At 32.0% G+C, this 23512-nt stretch overlaps 1 protein-coding gene and 1 long non-coding RNA gene across 2 annotated transcripts in view; one reads left to right on the top strand and one right to left on the bottom strand.

Moving 5' to 3' along the window:
- Positions 1-303: 303 nt before the first annotated feature.
- Positions 304-2668, top strand: LOC139905124 (uncharacterized). Its single transcript, XR_011779618.1, has 4 exons — positions 304-542; positions 658-749; positions 806-1073; positions 1159-2668. It is a non-coding gene; the product is annotated as an uncharacterized lncRNA (long non-coding RNA).
- The window catches only part of LOC121116638 (synaptotagmin-4), a 63677-nt gene continuing 42441 nt past the window's right edge, over positions 2277-23512 (bottom strand). The window contains exons 6-8 of the mRNA XM_040710902.2: positions 22306-22429; positions 5262-5467; positions 2277-2885 (exon numbers count right to left, since the gene is read on the bottom strand). Of these exons, the coding sequence (XP_040566836.1) occupies positions 2766-2885; positions 5262-5467; positions 22306-22429 (450 nt within the window). The 3' untranslated portion in view covers positions 2277-2765. The remainder of the gene's footprint in view (positions 2886-5261; positions 5468-22305; positions 22430-23512) is intronic.

The following is a 23512-nucleotide window of genomic DNA, read 5'->3' as shown; positions in this document are numbered from 1 at the left end:
CTCAATTCTACTTTGAGCTCAACAAGGACTCATAATTAGAACTCCACAACAAATCATCAATGTTAGTCTCCATCTACGTGAATGTTCAATTTTTTTTTTTGAATATAATTGAATGTAGTAAGAAAGGAATTAAAACTACTCAAGAGTTAAAGTAAATTCATTCTTTGGATTACCAATTCCAAAAAAAAGTGATTCCCTTAAAAAATACACACAATTTACATCACACATGTCCTAAAAAGCCGGAGCGGCTTTTTCTAGTTGGCAATCTGAACAGGTTTTTTTTTATTTTTCAAAGATGTTGTCAGTATTACATAGTTATTGAAGATAGACCATCTAAGTATTAAGAAATAAATAGTGCGTCTGCTTTTGAAAGACGGAGAGTAACAATGAGGGTTTACACGGGAGTTATGGTATAAGTCCTTGTTTGACTCGGAGTGGAATTGCAGATCGAAATGGGAGTAATGTTATATACGTAGTGGGGCTTGTAATTATTACCTTTATCTCATGGCTGCATGTAGCTTATCAAATTAAACGTCATTATAGTTAAGTTTCTCTCCTCCCGAACATTTTTTAACTTATCAGAATTTCCACCTTCATTTTCATTTTTATATACATCATGTACCTATTTTATACATTTCTAAACATGCCTATCTACAGTACATACAGGGTCGTGCAGGTAAATCCAGACCATCTTTAACTACATACTGAACAATGAGGAAATCATTTTACTCGGCTATATCAATTTTAAAGTGAGAAGTTGAACCTTAGTTTTAAGTTAATTGCATAACTTTTAATTCCAAACAAGTATTTACGATGTAGGAGACCCAGAGGAACACCATCATCGATTATTCTTGAGTGAGATACATCCCTACGTACATCGAGAAGATACTCAGATGTCGGAAAAGCACAGTCTACGACGTCTACAACAGCTGAAAGGAGGAAGAGGCGTATAAGAGAAAATGCTCACAAGCCTCAGAGTGTTAAAAATGCATTCCCATTTTCCTCGTAGGCTTGAAACGTTGCTTGAAGTCATCTTCTGGGACTCCGATGAATGATCATGCCAAAAGCGCTAAGTAAGCCGTTTAACACTCTCCAGGGCCATAAAAACTGACCTGAGAATGAAGTCATATGTCCTCTACAATAGATATATTATTACAGACAAAATGAAAGCCCCCTGGCTGCCCACGGAAGAAAATTGCTGAACAATTTGAAGTTCCATGAAATAATGGACAGATTCCACAACACCCAGAACGACATATGGTTGTTAACAAAGAGAATGTCCTTTAAAACCAAGTTTACGACCAGGGTCATGACCCTTGGGGTTATTGGTAGCAACGGCAGTGTCATGCCCCCCCCCATCTTCATTAAATCAAAGGATGGGGTGGGTGCCGACAGGTACTGTGAACTCATGTCTGGCCCAGTGATACCTTGGATGAAAGCTGATACTAATTATATCGAGTTCCTGTTTAGGAACTGTTAAGGGATAAATAATCAACTACTAGGACAAATACTCTCCTGCAGACGTGGCCAAGATCTGCAAATCCTTTAGAACCTGTTCTTAAGACTGCTGGTCCTTTGGACTGTTAGTACTGGAATATTATCTTACTTTTATCTTATGGATTTTCAGTGTGTGAATCTCCGCGAGGATGTTGCCAGTCCTCGTGTCTATTGTGGATTTATATAGAATATATGTATTATCCCTTTTGTTAAATCTCAATCAAGCATAATTCTTTCTTCCCGACGTTCTTATCTACATGCCCCCTGGCCTGGCGACGAGCTTAGTAAAGAACACCAGCCAAAGAAGACATAAAGTTGAATAACATAATCAAGGACTGAACTTTATGATTTTTTAAGGAGTGATATGCAGGACTAAACTGGATAGACTTAGCCTTAACTGGAAGGGACTGCAGTCTTCAGCTCTAAAATAATAAGCATAAACACAACACTAATAGACAATAGTTTGAAGGGAGTTATTTTTTATAAATAATTAGGAGGGAATGTTATGACGACTAATGTAAATCATGCAGAAAATCATTACTCCTGTTCCTATCCTTCCTTGTGCAATCCATGTTGCTATGTAGCAACTGATTCACTTCACTTGTAATGGTATAATATGTGCTTATTTCTAAAAAAAAGACTAAAACTTCATACAGTTTCCCTTTTCTACGGTCCCTTAAAGAATGTGTGTGGGCATAATAAATATTTAATGTATTATAAGATATTATGTGGTGACGTCAATCGAGTTTAGCATAGGACTATTAACTACAGCGTTCTTATAGATACTTAATGCTATAATTCCTCTATATTTTTCAGTTATGTCTATTTTATCGTACATAATACAAACATTCATTAATGGATACTATAAATAGAACAAAAAATTATGCTGTCATCTTTTGACTTTTTCTAAATTGAAATTTATGTATGCATGTGTTATAATATTACAGTTAATAATGATTCCTTGACCTCTGAATAAAAATGACACGTAGGAATGATCTATTATGTTTTTGTGGTACAAGGAGTTGATAGTTATTTCAATAATAATTAATGCTTACATACCAACAAAGGTCTTTGATTATAATATAACAATCAAATAAAAATATCAAACAATTTAACAGAATTTCGTAAAATATATGTCTTGTACAAAAATAAATATAATTCTGTATTAAAAGTTATACAATTATTTATGCTCTGTTGTTTGTTTTGGAGGGTGAGGAGGCTGGCTATGTTTGTGTCTGGAGGTGTTTGATACAAGTTTTCAAAAAAATTTACTCCTTTAATTTATGCCATTCCGCAATTTGTCGTCTTGGGGAGGAAATAACTTCATTCCAATGTTGAAGAGCACTGCCATTGCAATTGCTTCCTCCAAGTTCTAAGCGGCCAATCACCTAATGTGTAAGGAATGAAATGATTATTTTTTGTTAATATATATAAAGTTTACTATGTTGGCTAGTCGTTAATTTCTTTTTTGACATGAAGGGCAAAATTAGATAGACTGACTAATAAAAATATAGATAAGTGATAGGTGCGACAAACATAACTTAGTTCAGGGGTGTCCGCAGGGGGTGGGGGCTGGAGGGGCTGTAGCCACCCCCTAAATTAAGGAATGTTTGCTTTCTACTTCAAAATTTAATATTATACTTTTTTCTCAAAATGTTTAATATTTGAATGTATTCTCTGAAAATGTAACATTTGATTTTTTTTTTGATTCAAAAATTTAATTTTGCAAACTTTTTCCCAAAAAAATTAATTTTGTGCGAGTTTTTTGAAATTTTTCTCAAAAAACTTAATATTTTGAATTTTTTTTCCAATAAATCTAATTTCTTTTTGAACAGCTGTGGATTTTTGAAATTTTTAGAAAATGAAGTCTCATTTTTTGAGAATTTTTGTAAATTTTTGAAATTTTTACTTGAAATTTAATTTTTTGTGAACAGCTGCTTATTTAAGAAAATAAATAATTATTTATGATTAGCGATGGATTTTGAAAAAAAATAATTTTTGGATTTTTGTTCGAAAAAATTCCAAAAACCGAACCCCTACGGAAAAAAATGTAATCCTGCTGACGCTTCTGTATATTATCCAAAAGGGAATAAAACAAGTTTTATAAATGAAAAAAGTTTTATTTTATTTATGATGGTACACATTTAAAGTTTTCTTCTACATAGTTTTGAAAATCCTATCAAATTGGTGGCGCCTCCATTGTCCATAAACTGAACTTCAGTATTTTAATTTTTTTGTTTTCTCTTTAAATAAATTTTCATTTAGAGTTTTTAGAAGGATAATTATCTTTTACAAAACGATGTAAAATTTAATATAAAACATATTTTATTTTATAATTGTAGAAGATTGGTATTTTACATGATTTGTGAATGGGGATTTCGCAGAAATAGTAAAAACGTTGGGTTTTCTGAGATAAATCCGGTTTCCATACCCGTTTTAGACAAACCACAAAATTATATTTCTTACACTAAATTTGATATTACTAATTCTTCAAATTATACAAATAAATTGAAAAAATTGTTTATGAATATTAAAAAATTGAAGCAATTAATGGATTTTCAAAAATCGTACCAATAAAAACTTAAAAGCTAAATTCCAATTAGTTTAATTATTTAAATATTATTTCAATCAAATCATTTTTTGGAAATATTTATTTTATGCTATAAGTACACGTTCCTCAATAATCCAACGCATGATAGTAATTGACTGTATTTCCTAGAAAACATTGAGCACTCGCCCTTAGAATGAAACCACGTATCCCCCCTAGTACTTCTATAACCAGATAACCATGTATTATAATAGAGGAAGTTATATTTGTGTACCCCAAGATTAATAGAAATACAAGGTTATACCATAACGCTTTTCCGACTGATGTTTGATTTCCACCACGCTTGTTAATAGTAACACCATAGATTATAAATGTTACGAAGAGTAGCTATATATCGCCCTCCTGGATGTGTGTGAGAATACCACTGTTATTCTCCATGACGTCAAAACATGTGTGTCTTGCCTAACAATCGGTATGATACATCAAATTGAAAATTCTAGAAATCCTCATTACATGATGGGCTAACTTTGTATTTCTATTAACATTGGGTGTACCTTGTATTACAGACTTGAATCTGTATACACTTTTTCTATTCATTCAATGCGCTCATTCGTTAATTTTTTTTTTTTTTTCAAAAATGAAACAAGAATCAAGTAATCAATTTTTACCCCAATTTAATTGACTTTTTTCTTTGCACTTTGTGAATTCATGGCATTTATCAGTAAAGCAATAGATATTATCCTCAGAGTTCCTACTCTACAAAAAAGTATTATGGTAGCCAATTAAATTAGTCCAAGAATTGATGATGTGGTCGACGTTTCGTCACTTTTTTTTTAGCATTTGTCTTGGGGTAAGATATGTCTTTTTGGAGGATCAATAAAAATGGAGTGAAGAAATGTACACTACGTCGTTCGAAGATAATTTCCATTAATCATTCAATTATTTCCCATTTGTTCATAAACTTAAAAATGAATAATTACCACAAAAGGCGATCATTTTCTGCTCAATGTCCAAGTCAAATATTTTATTTTCCATTTTATTATAATCCAAGTAAGCAGGATTATATATATATATTTTTTGGCGTGCTTGGTGTTTGAAATTAAATTTTTGGGGAAAAAAATTGAAAAATTAAGTTCACATATTAAATCCCCCCCACGGATGCCCCTGGTAAAAGTAATATTATATTTTTAAATTGAGATGGCATAGAAACACTTACCTCATTTTTAGTTACTCGATCCCAATCCAGGAGTAGGAACTCCAAACTAATGTTCTTAATACCACCATGCTCTCCCTCATCAAAGGTTGGTAGCTCAAATGCAAAATTCTGGTTAAAAACAGGATTTAAAGTTCGTTTCTTGACAATTGTCTTCTTTTTGGCGATCCTTTGATCGTTATGCAGCAAATATATTTTAACATACGGATCTGGTGGAAATACAAATTAGATATAAAACGTTATGATTAATTAAAAAAAGTAATTACACTTATATTATAGTGTAGATACTTGTATATACATATGATTAAAGTGGTATAAAGCCTGTATAATAACTATTAAATAGAAAGGATTTGTTAGAGGAAAAGGAATCAATAGTCCAATACCAGGAAGGAACTCTTTTATTAATTCACTAGCGACAACGTCAAACCTACAAACTTTGCCATAATAATATACATTGAAGATAACTCCGTGAGGAAAAGGCGGGAGCAAGAAATACAGTACATCTAAATTAAGACCCTTATTAATATCAGCTGCCTTGTGTATGATTTAGGGAGATAAAATGAATTACTAAGTTATAGAGAAGAGAACCCTCTACATTATAAATGACATTAGTACAAGTAAAATATTATAATTATATTTCCAAAGATACATATTTTCACCAAAGATAGGCGAGAATTCTTCTTTTAGAGAGAGATCTTAGCATACCCATGACGGATAAAATAATCTACTAAAAAGAACAAAGAGAACACGCTCAACCGTTTTTTCTTTTATAATCCTTATTTTTCTTTAAATGGATCCATTCTTTAATTATGACTGATGAGCCATGGAGTACTTTAGTTTCTAGAGAGGTATCTGGCTGAGCCTTAGCTAAACACACTCGAAGCTACATACAAAACGCCTCTGATATTTCGTTTATTTCTTAGATTAAAAAGTTGTATTCTACATCATATGCCACTCACGTCTATTTGCTTGTATGCAGATATATCTCCACTTTAGAACAACTTTTAAAGTTAAAATTTGCTTTGCTGGTATAAAAACTATGCACATTCAATTAGATTTTGATTTGTTATTATTAGTAATAACACTGTTTTAATTTAAAAGGTTTAGTGACTGTAAACCATTGTATCCTCATATATGCTTATCTTATAAACTTCTAGGAGGGAAGCTAACCGGATCTGGAATGGAGTGGCACGAGCAGTAGAGGCCACAGCTGAGTAGAGTGAAAGGTTGAAAAAAAAAAAAAATAGAGATACCATGACTCGTGCGGCTATAATATTGGGTACTGAGGCAGGTGTGTCTCACTCCTCATTAATTTGGCCCACCCTAGTCTTAGAACTAGTCCTATTGTCGCTTTGGACTGGTGGACTTTAGTGTTTTTATAAAAAAATTCATAATTTTTATTTTAATATATCAATAAAGTCTTCTGTAACTCACTACACTTCTCCCAGGGATGACCCGTCTCGTCTGTAACTTCGCTGGGAGAATTTGTGTATATTTACAAGGAGCTATATTGGAAATTATAAAAAAAAATCAGATTTTTTTTCCTCAAAAACACTCCTTTCAACTCACTCAAACGACTGTGCATCACAATTACGCGTACAAAGTGGCTGAAACTTTTGGTGAGTGACCATGAACAGATACTTTATAGATATGACTAGCTTTTTTTTACGAGTGCTGCCATCTTCATGTTGAAGTCTGAAACCTTTCAGACCACCCTCGTAGTTACATTTCTACATACCGAGGGATCCATTAAAATCTGAACACTTGGAATTTTAAACTTCAACCAGATATAATTTATTAAGTAAAAATATAATTTCAAAAAAATTAATACTATTAATAAATGTGTGTCTGAGCTCTCTTAATCAATAATGAAACTGCCCTTAGCGGCAATGATGTCTTTCTGGCAGTGGGGGTGTATTTACACCCACTGCAGGTGTAGTCATTTTTAATGGCGTCCCAGTACTGGCTGACAGTGGCTTTAAGGGCCTTGGTGTTTGGATGACAGACACTGCAGGCCTTCGAGAGGGTTGGTATCAGGGCTATAGAGGATGGATGGACGCAAAAGAGCAAAAAAGGGTTCAAAAGAGTTTTGCAAAGGATGAGAAGGGTTTATTTCATGGATAATGTTAAAATTGGCCCCCACCCTCATAAGGATCTTTCCACCGACTTTTTGAATAGCTCTATGGACAGTTTGGTGCAAAATCCCAAGATCTCTTGTATGGCCGCTCATGGAATAGAGGAGATTGGCCAGGGCTATTTTTTTTTAGCTATTCCTTAGATCAATTTGGCTTTTTTGACAGATTCCTTCTTCCTTGCCAACGTTTCGACTTGATGACGACGGTGACGGTGGTACTGGAGACGCCTTACTATTTGGATTGCGCGAATGGAAATTCGTCGATCATGTTCAAATATCATTTTTTCGACTTGTACGTAAGCTAGAGAGCTCATATTTGTTTTTTCTTGTAACTAATTGTTTATGTTTTAATATAACGAAATATGAATTAATTTGAATACTTAAACTGCATGAAATATTGAATTTGTAAGTGTTCAAATTTAAATGGACCACTCGGTATACATCTAGTATAATATCCATTATACATGTTATGTATAATGGCACAAAGATTGATTAATTAATTATTATTAATTACATGTGTGGAGCAGAATGACAAAAGATAAAGTTTCTTTTAATGCATCGATCATATAAGTAGGCTCTTTGTTAATGAAAAATGATTTTCTCAACTCATATTGTGTTTTTTCATTAATATTATAAAGAGATCTTCTATATTATTCATTAATCAAGATTTTTACTTTTACTAAGATTCAAAGTTCGATACAGGTTGATATCAAAGATTTTACATAACTAACGATATCGATTATTATTGATTTTTTTTTTTAATATCTGTTTTCTTATAAATACTCGAGAAATAAACTTCAAAAGTTTTCTTTGTGTATAAAGAATGAATAACTCTCTATAAATTGTTTTCTAAAGCAATGCCCATTTCAATAAAGCAACGTTTGTCTGTCTGAATGGGAAACAGGCACAAAGTGAAGATATCACTATACAGTAATCCCTGATATATTTCATAAACATATTTGGATATAAGAAATAGTAATGTAGTCCTATTAATAAAATATTCCAGGTTTGTGTATATAGCATCGAACTTTTATAGAGGGTGCACTGTATATAGTGATCCCTGATATATATCACATAATGTAGTCGTATTAATGAATTATTGTAGGGATGAGCGTATAATAAAATCCATGTTTCAGTTTGTTCTTAGTCTCTTATGTGCCTCATAACTCATGTGGATTTTCAGTTTATGTTAATATTTAAATAAAATATAAACGCTGTTATGTAAAAATGAGTTTTCTCTCCCAGGCATTTTTTATGTATTTTGTGTTTTTTTTAGTGTGTACCCAAGAGACTAAGTTGGTCATCAGCCATTACATTGATTTAAAGTAATTTCTCTAAATCTTATTATTATTCTTTCATTCTGGAAAGAAGAAACTCGCCAAAGTCGTGTACATTAAATCCTTTTTATGGTTAAATAAATAGTTATATAACATTTTAAGTTCATAAAGTACAGTTTTAAGTTACTTAAAGATATCAAATGGGCTATCAGTTTTTAACTCTATATAGTCATTTGATATTTTTTTCTGAACGACATTCTTTTTTGTAAATGAATTCAGAAGTTTCAATATTAAAGTTATGCTGCTGAATTTCAGAGGATTGAATGTTGAATGTCAAAAGTTTCATTAAAGTTCCTTTTCTCAAGTAATACATAAGAGTATAATCCTTTTTTTTCATTTTGAAGAAAAAAAAGTTATAATCCAACGAAATACTTCGGATAATCAAAGGGTCAGAACCAGTTTACTGACTTCCAAATCGAATGAAATTAGTATCAGAGATTACTCCTAAATTTTATTACAAGTGTCTAAAGTAATAGAAATTACTTTTTTGTGGAGTGCCAAAAACAAATGTTTACATATATGAACAAGGAATAATGAGGGAAACTGTTTATGAAGTAAAGAAAGAAATATAAAATAAATTTCTTAGAAAAATAGTTCAATATTGCTCAAGGTTATCAAATATCCTTGTATATACCATAAAGAGTATTTTTAATATTTGTAATGCATATTTTTGGAATGGTGTAGCTATATATAAATTCCTTTTCCTGATTACATTTACATTTAATTATAAAACGGTTGCATAGATAAATCCGGACAAAATTCAATTGATAATAACACTGGTATCCTTTCACTGACTTCACACCAGAGAATTTCAATTAAGAGAAAGTAGTCTTGTGTATAATATTATTACGATTTTTATCAAAATAAACATTTGGAGTCATAGAACAAGCAAAAAAATCAACAAAATTTAATTTTTTTGTAAAAAAAAATTTCATAAATTAAATTTCAAGTAGTTCATTATTTAGTAAAAAAATTTCAAAAATTCATAGATATTTATAGAAAATTGGAATGTATTTTCAACTGTAAGAGGCCAATTATATAATGGTGATGTCATCAGTCGTAGGTTGTTTTCTCGGTGGGAAAGGGTTGTCCCGTTGTATTTTTTGACAATTTTGACTGCAATTCTTTTGTCTTTTGTATTTTTACAAAAAAAAAAAAAAATTTAGAACATACTAAAAACTTTTTTTTAAGTTTTAGAGTTAAAATTTTTCAGAAGAGACTAAATTTAAACGAAAAAAATGGAAATTGATTTTCTTCTCTCTAAAATGATGCCATTTAATTTTTTTTTAAATAAAGGGATTTTTTTATAGTGATATCTATAAAAATTATGCAAAAGTGGGGAGAAAAGCAATGGCACCATTTTTGCGACTCCGAATGAACTCAAACACTATTTTATACTGAACTCCAAAAAAAAAAAAAAAAAACCTTAACACATTGTACCTTAAGATATTACAATTATGGACTTGAAATGAACTTTAAAAAAATCTGAAGCTTGAAAAAATATTTCAAGGATTTTGACTTGTGAGCAAAGATTAGAGACTCAGCTTGGACATGAAGTAAAATGACTTTTTTCCACACCTTTTGTATAACCAAAAAATCCTCCATTGTGTAAATATGTATTGTAATATCCGCTCAATTGTTTGACGTCATAGAGTTGTTAGATCGATTTTTGTTGATTATATTATGAATAAAAATAAATGATGATCCATGAGGTTTTAGCTTCTTCCCTTTCATTTATGACGCTTAAGGAGTTTAATATATTATTATTGGTTGCTTTCTAATCTATATTTACATACTATAGAATATTATGTGACCTAAAAGAAAATGGTTTCTGTTTTTTGTTTTCTTGTTTGTTCTCTTCAACTAATACATTCATTTACCATTACAAAACGGCATAAAAACGTCAATAGTAATTATTATATAGGTACATTGGCAGGATGGTATTGTGTTGGTACTTATTTAGTACCGCCGTTTAGTTCCAATTCTTGTTCCTTAAAGAAGGTAAAAGCTCTTGTTGGTAAGCCTTGAACTATCTCCAACAATGATCGAATAGTAATTTCAATGCCGGAAATAATTGGCTCACTACAACTTACGTTTGATTTCCGTTTGGAAATTATAGAAAACACTAAGACCAATTTAATTTTAACTAATTTGGCCCAACTTCGCGTTTGACCTGTCTCATAGTAAAGTTCAGTTCTAAAATTATAAAGTTCGGTCCTTGATGACTTCACTCGACTTTTTTTCTCAATCCGAAAAAATGACGGTCTTAATGTTTCGAGTCACTATTCGGTCCTTAAAGAAGGTAAAATCGATATCTCGTGACGTCATTATGAGTTTTCCCCCTTACTTTATTATTCGGTCATATAACATAATAAATTATATATAAATGAAAAAATATAATATTGTCGTTTTATATTGCATCATTAAAAAAATGAATATTTGCAATGCTTTTATGACATATCTCATACATCATACTTTGTCTTAATATGTTTATGAAAAATTTCAAGGACGACAGTTGAGGAATGGTAGTAGTAATATGATTGATTTGGACCGAATAAATATGGAGTGAGACAAGACTACTCTTCACTAGTGTTGTGTTAGTCCTTATTTAGGACCGAGGACCGCGGTACACTCTAGTCCAGTCCCACTTGTCGGTCCTTTAAGAAGTTAAAATCGATCCCTCTGGACATCATTGAGGGTGTTTTTCCTCCTTCTAATTATTTCCTTATATAATGATAAATTGTATAACCAAGAAACAACATTATATGTTCATATTATAATGAAAAATAATATCTTTTATATTAATATATGAGCAATAATCATATTGCATAATAAATATATCTTATTTGGCTTAACAAATCGATATTTTTATGAAAAATTCAAAGGACCCGAAGTTAAGTCCCAAGGACCAGTCCCGAAGGCGGACGGTTGTGAGGGTCGATAGGACTGGTCCTAAGACTGGAATGGAGCGAATAAATAAGGACCGACACAACACTACTCTTGACGTCATTGAGGGACGAGGGTGCTTTTCCTTTCTTAAATTATTCCGTTATATAATGAACTAAGTTATATAACTAAGTAAAAATATATAAGGTTTGTTTTGGATTATATTATAATGTGCAATGTTCATTAAACATATAACAATATATCCTAAAACTGTACTTTGCCAAATAGATAAGGACCGATTCATTACAACTAGCGGATGAATTCGGCATTGCATGGTGTTATTTATCAAACTATAAAAAAGTTTTTTCAACGCCTTTCTTACTCAAATTCAAAATTTTTGAACTTGTTATACATTTATGAACACTTATGTCCAAGTTTACATCTAAAACATGTATTTGAAAATTCAAGTTATTTTAAAGAAAATCTAAACGATACTCAATAGAAAATTCTACAAAATTATGCAAAATTGTAATGGGAGATACTCTCAACTATTTGGCAAACAACGTGCAACTGAGCAAGTTATTATGTTTTAAAAAATTATTTTCAAATATGTGGGTTTGAGTGTTTCTATTCTCAACTTCAAAAATTAAATTTCGAATTTTAAATTTTTGTGGGAAAAATTTGATAAATTCATAGCTATTTATTGAAAATAATTTTTTTTTGACCAAAAATTGAAAAATTATATCTTTTGTTAAGAATTAAAATAATTAAATTAAATTTACTATTAAAATGCAAAAATTCTTTTTTTTTACGGGAGGGGGGGGGCTACAGCCTCTCCAGCCACCCCCTGCAGAGACATGGATAGCTGGACAATTTGAAGAGAATGTTTGGGAGGAGAGCAGCTTAGCTGTCAGTACGTTTTATTAGATCAGCTGTTATAGCAAGGAAATAAACACAAATTCCACTCCGTATCTGGCAATAATAACTGTCCAGAATTACTGTAAAGTCGATCTTAAATTTGACTCAAAGTCCAATACAGACTTACACCTATAAAATCCCGAGTTAATCCTCGACTTTCATAAGCATACGCACTATTTATTACTCTATACCGGTAGTTGCATAAATACGCGGACTAATTTTTAAACGCTTATATCTGAAGGTTCCGTGACCGGAAATAAAAAGTTCCAGCACAAGTAACTCGGTAAATCTTTTGGCTTTGTTTTTGGTTTTCTTACTCGCATCAAACATAGTTGTTAACGATGAATGACGAGGCCAAACGTCATATGGTTACCACTCTCCTCCGCGCTGGTAGGTCTGTCAAGGAGATAATCAAGGACACTTGACTATCCAGGACTACTGTGTTCAAGGTCCAGAAGCTTGTCGAGGAGGGAAAAGATCTGAAAGACCGTCCCATACCTCTGGAATGCCTCAGGATTGGCTCGCTGCCAACATGCCATTTTGGAACAAAAACTTTTGGCCACCTTAATCACCTGATTTGAATCCCCTTGACTACAGTGTGTGGTGGCAAACCACCCGAATTTGGACTCATTGAAGGCCAGCGTCAATGAGCAATGGGCAGCCATGGAAGACCATTAAATCATCAATGTGTGCAAGGCCTTCCACGGGCGCTTGGAGCGTGTTATAGCAGCTGATGGCGGTTATATTCAGTAATTATATTAAATTTTATGCCAGAATAAATTCTCTATTATATGATCCTCAAAAAAAAAAAAAATACGTCAACCGAATTTTATTACACATTTAATTATTTGCCACAAATAGTCAGCGTACTTATGCAACTACCGATACTTATAGGTTCTGTCTTCAAGAATGGTAAAATAATGTAAACAGCTATGAATACTTTTTAGATTACCAACTACAAAAGGCACCCCCGCTTTCTAGGACATGTTTTATACACCTACATTCATGAGGGCCCAACTAATAATTCATGTACACAAAACCAATGAAATTTTGGAAAAAGTTATAGGGTGCTCTCTAAATAATTCTCAGCATTCGGAATTTTTTAAAAACCTAGTTGAAACAGCAAGTTACAGACTGTAAAAACCTCTTTCAGATAATATATATATACTTAATTTGGTCTTTTTGTATTTTTTTTTTAAATACAAAAAGAAATTTTTTGAAGAAACTTTCAAATTTTAGATTTTTAGGACACAAAATTCAGAAATTAAGCTCTAAATATTAAATTTTGTAGAAAAAAAAATCAAAAATCATAGATATTCAAAGATTTTTAATTTTTTTGAAAAATTATTCCAAAAATCCTTAGCTATTCACAAAAACTTAAATTTCTAGGAAAAAATTACAAAAACTAAATTTCAAATATTTAATTTTTTTTTCTGTACAATTTAATTTTTTGGGGAAAACTTACAAAATATTAAATTTTGGAAAAAGAATTTCAAAAATCCATAGCTATCAATAAAAAATTAAATTTTTTCCTCTGCTATGTAATTTGTCGTAATGAAGAAAAAAATTCTAGTAAAAAGCAAAAATTTCTTCATTTTTTTTTTTTTTTGGGGGGTGGTGGGTGGGTAGCAGTCCCTTCATCCCATCCCCTGAGGACACCCCTGTTTGCTCATGAGTCAATAAAACTATAAAGGTTAAGGCATATATACTCATACAAACGATAAATGCAATAAAAAAGGACAGATGATATCCATTAATGTGTAATATATCTAGAGTCAGAGAGTAATTATATTCTGTAAATGAGGGTTATGACAACATTCATTAATCTATGTAATTATACGAGTATGCTGCATATATCTAATATTAGAGCAGTTTCTGAGTAGTCATTAAATATTACAAGCGGTGTAATAATGCAATCTAATGCGATAATCTATTACGTAATCCGGTCAATACTTGTGTTAAAGTTCACCCTAAAAATCGTAGACCGGTCTGAAGCTCATATGATGTAAGTAAGACCGTGCTAAAATGTTCCAAGTTCGGGCCTCAATAAGAAAATGGCGTCTTTTTAATATAAAATAATGAAAAATTTGTTATGTATAACTCTTTAGAAAATGAATTTTCATAATTTGTTTCGTCACTTTCGTCGAGCTTTTGAAACACACGTAACCTCAAATGTCTAAAGGGAAGTGAAAATTATCGAAAGGAGCTTCAAATCGAGCTTACTTGACTATTTTTTGTGCCCTCATGTCGGAGCCAGGACCTGCAGACAAGGACATTGAATGTCGAAGTTCTCAATGCTTCCGTTGATGAGCAGCGGCACATCAAGACCATTATCAAAGTCGATGGAGGGGACATTGAAGATTAGAAATGGCAAAACATGTACCAATATCTGTACAATGTTTAATTAATGGAGCTCCCCTAGTTTCCAAAATTAAACTTTTCAGATTCAAATATCAACTTTTCAATTACACACCCGGTATATAATCGATCTACTGAGCCAACGTTTTTATTTACTCCGTTCTATTATGTAAATTTTGAGAGTTAATTTTTTTTTACAATATTCTGATGAGCAATGATTTTGCTGTCAATTTCTAACTAAAACATTGTCCTAGTCGCCACCATGAACAAACATAAACATAACGAGAAAAGGATTGAAATTTCAGAGCTCCTTTGCGCAGGATAATCCCAAAAGGCCATCCGGGAGAAGACTGGGGCCTCGAGAAAGACGATTTACAATGTCTCCATGGAGTTGAATGTCATGGAGGATCTCAGACACTCTCCCTCCAGGAACAGGCAAAAAAAGCGGTGTACGTCAACCACTTGAAGTGGGTCTTCAAGAAAAAACGGATCCTCTATAGCTGACATGGCTAGCAAGATGAATAAGTCTCCGTCAGTGGTGTCCAGAGCTCTAAAAAAGGTAGGAGGAAAGTCTCTGCGGCGTACCACCTCAAGGGAATTTGTAGACTCATTGTGATCTTTGTTAATGAGACGACCTTTACTGTTTACTCTGTCTTCAACAGGCAAAATGATCCAGTAGTGGCATTTGGGGATGTAGCAAAAGAGTACACATATGTCTCCTCCACCAAATATCTTTTTCTGTGAGGATGCTAGGCCTGGTTGCATACAACAGGAAACCCATTTATCCTGTGTTTTTCCCTTTATGATACAAGCGGAAGGCCGATGGTACGTAAAAATTATAGAAAACAAAGTTCTCTCATGGCCTGCAGAAGACGCCACAACAGCACTTGTGCCCGGGATACCTCTGTTAATTAGACCTGGGACTTCATGAGCGCCGAGTCCATCCAGAGAGTCTGCAGCAGCTTCACCACCGCCTATAGCTCACCAAAAATTCTGAGGGCGAATATATTGACTAAACATGCTATTTGAGTTTCAATTAATAGTTAATAAACGTGTTTCCTAATTCACCAAGTATCCTTCCATGACTACAATACTTTGTTTTTTAAAATGGGTAAATAATAACATCTGGCCCGATATACTTAACTTTACCGATACATACCAAGCTTCTATATTAGGACCGAATTAATTCAACATACTAATAATAATAACGGCCTCAAACAGGTTTGAAAACTAACCCCAATAATTGTGGAAACTAACAACATATGTGGATCTGAACAAGCATCAAAAGTATGCATTCTGCAAAACACATGTCATTTTTTTAATGCAGCTCCTCGAAGCCTTTTAATAAAGTACTTTGTTTTTGTTACATTAAGCAGTAGATGCTTATAACTTTAGTTGTCTCTTGTCTATTTTTGCTACGAATACTATTTTATATTTAACAAGACTAAAATAATAGTTTTTTCTTATTATTATCTAGTTCTTTTTTCTTAAGGTCTTTCTCGTGAATTGCATATAAATACATCTATACTCTAATTGGTAGTCTGAATTGAATTATGGTAACAAAAAAACATCATTAAATGCAGATACTTAATCAATCATCAATTGATGATGAAACGACATGGAGAAAGCACTTATAAAAAAAGATAAGAGCTCTATAGGAATATAAGTACATATAACCTAACATATGGTTATAAATAGGGACATAGTGTATATTCAACAAACTTAACGATGAGTGCAAAAAAGGCAAGCTACTTTGACCTTTAAAAATGATCAAATGAAATTATTTTCATATTGTGTATTTATTGGGGAACAGGTAGAGTTGGAACAAACCCTTTGTTTTGAAAAAAAAAACTCCATCTGACCAATAAGCAGAGGATGAAAAGAGTTAATATAATGCTAGTCCAAGTAAAGTCTCAAGTCTTTATTAGTACCTTATAACCAATGCAAAAATCCAAGTGAAATTGCTTTTGAGTCCAAGTAATGTCTCGAGTCTTTGATTGTATGATTAAGTCGAGCCGCAAGTCTTCAAACTTCAAGACCCTTTTATGATGCAGTGACTTCAAGTCTAACTCAAGTCACAAGGCTGACGATATGTTTCCTACCTCTGCCAATGAGAGGGAGGAAAATATGGAGCCCCCCAGTGGACAACGTGCTCATGAACAATTATTCTCTCCTGAAAACATTCTGCTTAAATACGAATCCTAGTTACTCAAAATTAGCAGTAACATCACTAAAATACAAAAATAGGATTTTTATGGAATCAAGAAGAAACAACTACAAACCAATTTATGATTTGTTTAAATACTATATTTAGCTATATTTTTATTTTATATATCCTCCTTCACAAGCAATAACATACCCGACGCGCTGGCGAACAGATCGGCAGCTCTCGACGTGTACATGGCGTACCACACTGTCATGATATGAGCTAGAAACGGATCCAAATTTGGATGAGAGGTGTGACAGACCATTCAAGACGTTCTAAACTGCAAAGCCAAGGGTCAGGGCTGGAGAAGGGCTGCATGAAGGCAGGCCAAAAGTCAGCCATATTGTTGATGCATAATTTTTACTTCTTCTTGGTTGTACGGGACTGTAATGGACTTTATGATGTTGTAGGGAGTCCAGATGGAGATGCCAAGGGTCTTTGCAGCCTTATTGGCACTGTCACCGGGTCGGAGAAGATCCACACGTTTCCTTTTTGTCAAAAAGTCTGGTTATTTATTTCTTAAAAAATCAATTTTTAGTCTTGTGTTCGGACACATTGTTGGAAAAAATAATAAATTTATTAGGTTGGGGAAAAAGTAATTTCGTATTTCCCTCTGTGAACAACTCAGCCGCTTGAAGCTGGAGATTGAAAAGAAACGGCCAGAGCATTGGTGTATATGATACAACAGGACATCATCAAGTCAACGACAGGCTGCACTCTTTCTTTGATGAAGCGCAAGAAGCTGCAGGAGCTCAGATGGGAAGTTTTGAACCCTACAGCCCGGACCTAGCACCAAGTGACTATCACCTGTTATTGTCTATGACCAACAAGCATGGAGGTACAAATTTGGCCTCAATAGAGGCCTTTGAAAATTGGTTGTCCCAGTTTTTTGCCAATAGGGACAAGAGATTCTAACGGGAAGGGTATTACGAATTTGGATTCTAGTTGGCAACAAGTCATAAGACAGAACAGGGCATTCTCGGCATTATCATCGGATAATTGTAACAGTTCTTATCAACCTATCTAATAATAGGCTGTGAATTGTTTTCCTCCCCAACCTATTATTTGATTATGACTCATTCTGCAATACTAAGTTATTATGATTATATTCAGGTTATAATAATATATTTGCCTTGGTAAAGTAAGATAAAATCGGATTTATTTACCCAAAAGTAAAAAGGGTAGCAACCAGTCTTGTAACAAAACCCATATCCAAGGAGGGGGCCTTCTAATTGTAGGAAGGAGCAGTACTTTTCTTTGCAAGCTGAACAATTAAAATTATATTTTTATTTCAGGTGACTCATTTTGTGGGGAAAATACCCTCTAATACTCCTATCATAGTTACAGAACTGGTGGTAACCAGAGATAAGACGGATCGTGGACCCGGATCTTAAGTACTCGGGTACGGTTTCAGTAAACAATAGCCTCACCCGGCAATCTGATAGAGTCCTTTCGGATAAGATATGCCAAAGGAGAAGTAGGGTTAATCCTAAAAACCAAACAAATCACATCTTGATTTGTCAAAGGAATTGGAACATTACACTCGTTCCCTATTGATGGGTAAAAGAAATAACCCTGATACGGGTCATTCTCCAATAAGGAGTGGAAAGAAATAACCTGATTCCGAATCCTCATCTCAGGCATCATAGTCTTAGTTTCTTCCTTATTTCTAAATCTATCATCATAAATAAATACATGGAACCTTTATATTCACTTAACAATCACAAATTTTTATTTGGAACCATTATTCAATGGCTTTAAATCGAATATGGACATTAAACAACTACTTTCTTTAAACACTAGGGACGGAAAAGGTAGGAAATCGAGAAATGCATTAATGAGCTATCTTTTGTCTATGGACCCAGACGTTATGTGTCTTCAGGACATATAATCAAAAGCTTCATCTTCTTGCAATCCAAATTGTCCTCCCTGTCTTCCAAAAAAGTTTCATACCTTTGTTACTAAGGGAGATAACGACAATAAGGTGTTCTAACTCTAATCATGAAAAAAAAGTTAATGATGTTATTTTTTAGAGAGTGATTGTAATAAAATATATATGACCATGAATAGAGTGACGTTTTCCGTAATTAATATATTTATATGGACCAAATGAGCTGCCCACTCCTTTCTTCCAATCTGTTTCCCTTCATATTAATTGGAGATTGAACGTTGACCTTGACAGGTCGACAAATCAATATCCAAATTTAAAAGTCTTGGGTGAGCTTTGTGTGAGGTTTAAATTAGTGGACATCTTAAAAAAGCACTGTCCAGAAGAAAAAGTATCCTGGTAAAGACACAAAGATTCTTCTCGGATTGACCTGGTGTTAATGTCCTACAACCTAAACAAAACTGTAAACAGATCAATATATATACCTCAGCCAGCATCTGATCATAAACTAATAGAAATCAGTTTCTATTGTCATTTGAAACAATGTTTATTTATTTTATCAAGACTGATTCTTGGCGAAGAAAAATTTAGAGTAAAAATTTAAAAAAATCTTATTCAATGTTATAAGTCAAAATTCAACGCAAAACAAGGAATACCTGTTCTATCTCGAGCTATACAAACTTTTAATTCAAATTTTTTCCGGGAAATGAAAGGGGAAAAACGAATATCATCACAAAAGCCTGCATCATTCACAAGAGGAAGAATAAACTTCATTCCTATAAGAGGAAATGGGTCGTACTTCAATCAGGGGAGGCTTGTTACAGTATTGAATGGATATTACAGAATTTTATCTGGAGTATTGGCTGTGCAAATGGAGAGCCCATATTAAATAGTTGAATGGCTCAAAAAGGCTTCTTGAAGAAAAGGAAAATTTCCTATGTGTCACGAAACTTGTAAATAACTATCAAATCAGTTAGTAATTGAAAAAAATATGGAGCTGTTATCGGGGTTGATTCGATAAATCAACAATATACTGCATGCCTTTGTAGATTACAGGGTTGTCAAAATTCGACAACGATTCGTTGCCATCAACATTAAGGGTATGGAAAATATACCTTTGAATTTAATCAAAGTAATACTCTTTGGATTATTTCATGGGAAGAAGCAGTCTCCACAGAAGTCCAAGGCCATTTATTTTGCTTTATTAAACTCTAAGGCATTAGTTGCTGAAAAGCTTACATCCTATGAACCAATATACCCTCACGAACATAGAACAATTTTTATGGAATCTGCTGCTAGATATACCACCCTTTCCTTGAAAGTCCCCAATGCTGATAAACGTCCTAGATCCCGGCGGTAAAAGAAGTGAAATTTTATCCATCGGATTTATTTTGGTTTCAATTATTTTTATATAGTAACTTTTATAGATAAGTTTTATTAAGGATGTTTTTTATCATTATAGATGCGCTTCGTTTTTTTGTTTTGTTTATTTTTATTTTAAATAAATAACACTTAACTTTCCCAACTAGACTACACTGTTTTTTTCATTTGGCCTTTTCTAAAGTTATTATATGAAGCAACAACTTTAAACTATAATGTTTATTTATGTATATTTATTTACGTAATTGCTTTGTACATATACATAAAGGAACAGCGAATAAAGAAAAATAATTTGGATTTTTTTTCAAAAATCCATTGCTATTTACAAAAAATTTGAAATATAAAAAATTTGGGAAATAAATTTAAAGGTGCAAAGTTATTACAAAAAAATCAAAAATCTATTCACGAAAAACTTAATTTTTTGAGAAAAAAAATTCCAAAAATGAAATTTTAAATGTTAAATTTTTTTTTTTAAAAAAATTTCAAAAATCCGCAGCTAATCATAAAAATGTAACAATACTCGGAAGTCTACTTAATTAAAGTTCGAACTGTAGGTAAAATGCATTCAAATTTTAGACAAACATATGTGAAATTTTGGTTTAGGACTTGGATCCCAAATTGTCTTAAGATCCGAACCTATTTGATCTAAAAAAATATAGTTCCGTCTTATCTAGTTACAAATCTTTCCGGACTACCCTATTATATATAATAAATGGCCTTGAAGTTTGAGAGAGAGAAAAAAATGTTGGAAAGAATTCGTATAAAAGGAGAGCTTAAAAAAGAGTTCAAAATAGGGAGAAAGAAAAAAAAAACCATTTCAATCTAAAAGAATGAATGAAAAACATGAAGAAAATAAAAATATTTTTTTGTCAATGAACAAACACAATAATAATGCTAGCAGAAAAAAAGGTGCAGCTTAATCTATCAAAGAAAGGCATTATTTATTTATTTGATGACGTGTATAGTTTTCTTTCTCTTTCTTTCTTTATTTGTATTCTCTTTATCATTGTAGTTTTTATTCAAGTTAATAAATTGAAAAAAGAAAAAAAAAGAAGAAGATATTTTTATCAGATTGTTCACGAATTTTTAATTAATTTTAGTATAAAATGTGAATTATTTTTTGTGAGTTGCAAAACGTTATTCAGGGGGGTACACAGAAGGGAGAGCTGGGGGTGCACCCTTAAGTTGAGGAATTTGTTGCCTTTTACTAGAAAATTTAATATTTGAAATTTCAGTTTAAAATTTAAAAAAAAAAAAAAAAAAAAAAAAAAAAAAAATTCGTAGTCAGTTGTGGATTTTTTTGATTTTTTTCCAAAAAATTAATTTCTTATGAATAGCTGTGGGTTTAGAAATTTTTTTCCAAAAAATTTAATTTTTGAAAATAGCTACAGATTTTTTATATTCTTTTATAAAAATGTAATTTTTGAAAAAAGAACTGATTTTTTAATAGAAATTTCCAAAAAATTTAATATTTCACATTTAACTTTTGATTTTTTCCAAAAAATTTAATGTTTGGAAACATTTGTGGATTTTAGAATTTTTGTTCCACATAAATTAATTTCTTAGGAATAGTGATTCTTTTTTAAAATTTTTTTGTAAATAGTTGCAGATTTAAACAAAAAAATTCAAAAAAAATTATGTTTTTGCGAATAACTACGGGTTTTGAAATTTTTTGTCCAAAAAGTTTAAAATTTGAAGTTTAATTTTTGAAACATTAATTCTTTGGGAATAACTGTAGATTTTTGAAGAAAAAAAATTATATTTTAAAGTATTTTCCGGAAAAAATTAATTTTTCAAATTTTTTTCCAAAATTTTTGACTTTAGCAAAAACCAAGGCTCCACAAAATATGATCCTGCGGAAGCCCCTGGCTTGTTATAAGCATTTAAAGCCATAATTAATTAATTAAAATATCTATACATACATATACAGTAGAACATACCTGATAGGCCTGTAATGTCCATTTTCGGTAGATTTCTGGCTTTTAATACCACAACTGTAATCCGATGGGATGAGGGTTGATAACAAAGTGAGACAAGGAGCTCTCCTCTTCCTTGAGACTTCAGCTGAAATACAAGATTAGTGACATGAATAAAATATCATTAATTTAAAGCAAACATACTCTGTATGTATAAAAACAGTCGCAGTACTCTCTAATGGTTTTCATATACCAATACAGTGTAAAGAAAAAAAAGGAGTATAATGCATACAATGAATTAAATCTTACAGGCCTTTAATTTAACTCATAGCAAAAAAGAAAAAAGGTACTTTATATAAAACTTAAAAAAATCAAGGCTACTAAAGATGAGGTTTAGCAACGAGTTAAAGTTCCAGGACTCATCAAATCATAGCATTATTTTTTTCTGTAGCTGTTATTATTAGTGATATTGAGTGAGTTGCTATGAGTGAGAGGGAGCTGACGAAAAATGGAGAGAACTACAAGGATTTATTAGGGAATTATATTTTAAAATTATTAAACGAAAAGTTTGTCTATTCGCCGTCGCCTAATAATTCCGATATCTATTAAAGCGTAAATTAATAAGTCCTTATATTTATAGAAGTAAAAGATGATATTTGATATTTCAATGGTAGCAGCTATCAATTTTACCTGAATGTTTGGTTAATGATATATTTTATGCTTAAGTGCCTACTTCAGGGAAGCCCTTTGATTTAGAACCACCATAAGCATGTAATTATTGTAGGGTCTTGCTTCTATCGTTTGATTTTAACTTTTTGTGTATCAGCATAGGATTGAGGAAATATTTTAGAACTATAAGGTTCCTTGATGTTGAGACCATAATCTTGAATACTAGGCCTAACCTTGGCTGAAGACTAGGATATTACCAAATTTAAGAGCTAACTGATTAGCTCCAAATTTGGGTGTACAAATAGAAGGCTAAGGGTATTAAAATTAAATTCCATTTTAAGGTCTCTAGAAAAAAAAATATGAATCCGCAGCTAAGCCCCAAAAATTTATTTTCCATATAAATGATCAATTCCTCTATTTTTAATTAACACCCCCCCTACCCCCACATATTTATTATGTATTATTACTGTCAATGATACATTATATATTTTATGTTCAATTAATCAATAAGTAACTTGTACTAAAAGGTCAAACTCACTATCATAATATTAGGATTAAAGCT

The sequence above is a fragment of the Lepeophtheirus salmonis genome, chromosome 4 (genome assembly GCF_016086655.4).
Source record: "Lepeophtheirus salmonis chromosome 4, UVic_Lsal_1.4, whole genome shotgun sequence".
Classification (NCBI taxonomy): domain Eukaryota; kingdom Metazoa; phylum Arthropoda; class Copepoda; order Siphonostomatoida; family Caligidae; genus Lepeophtheirus; species Lepeophtheirus salmonis.
Note: the sequence above shows the minus strand (reverse complement) of the source record. Positions and strands in the feature narration are given on the sequence as shown.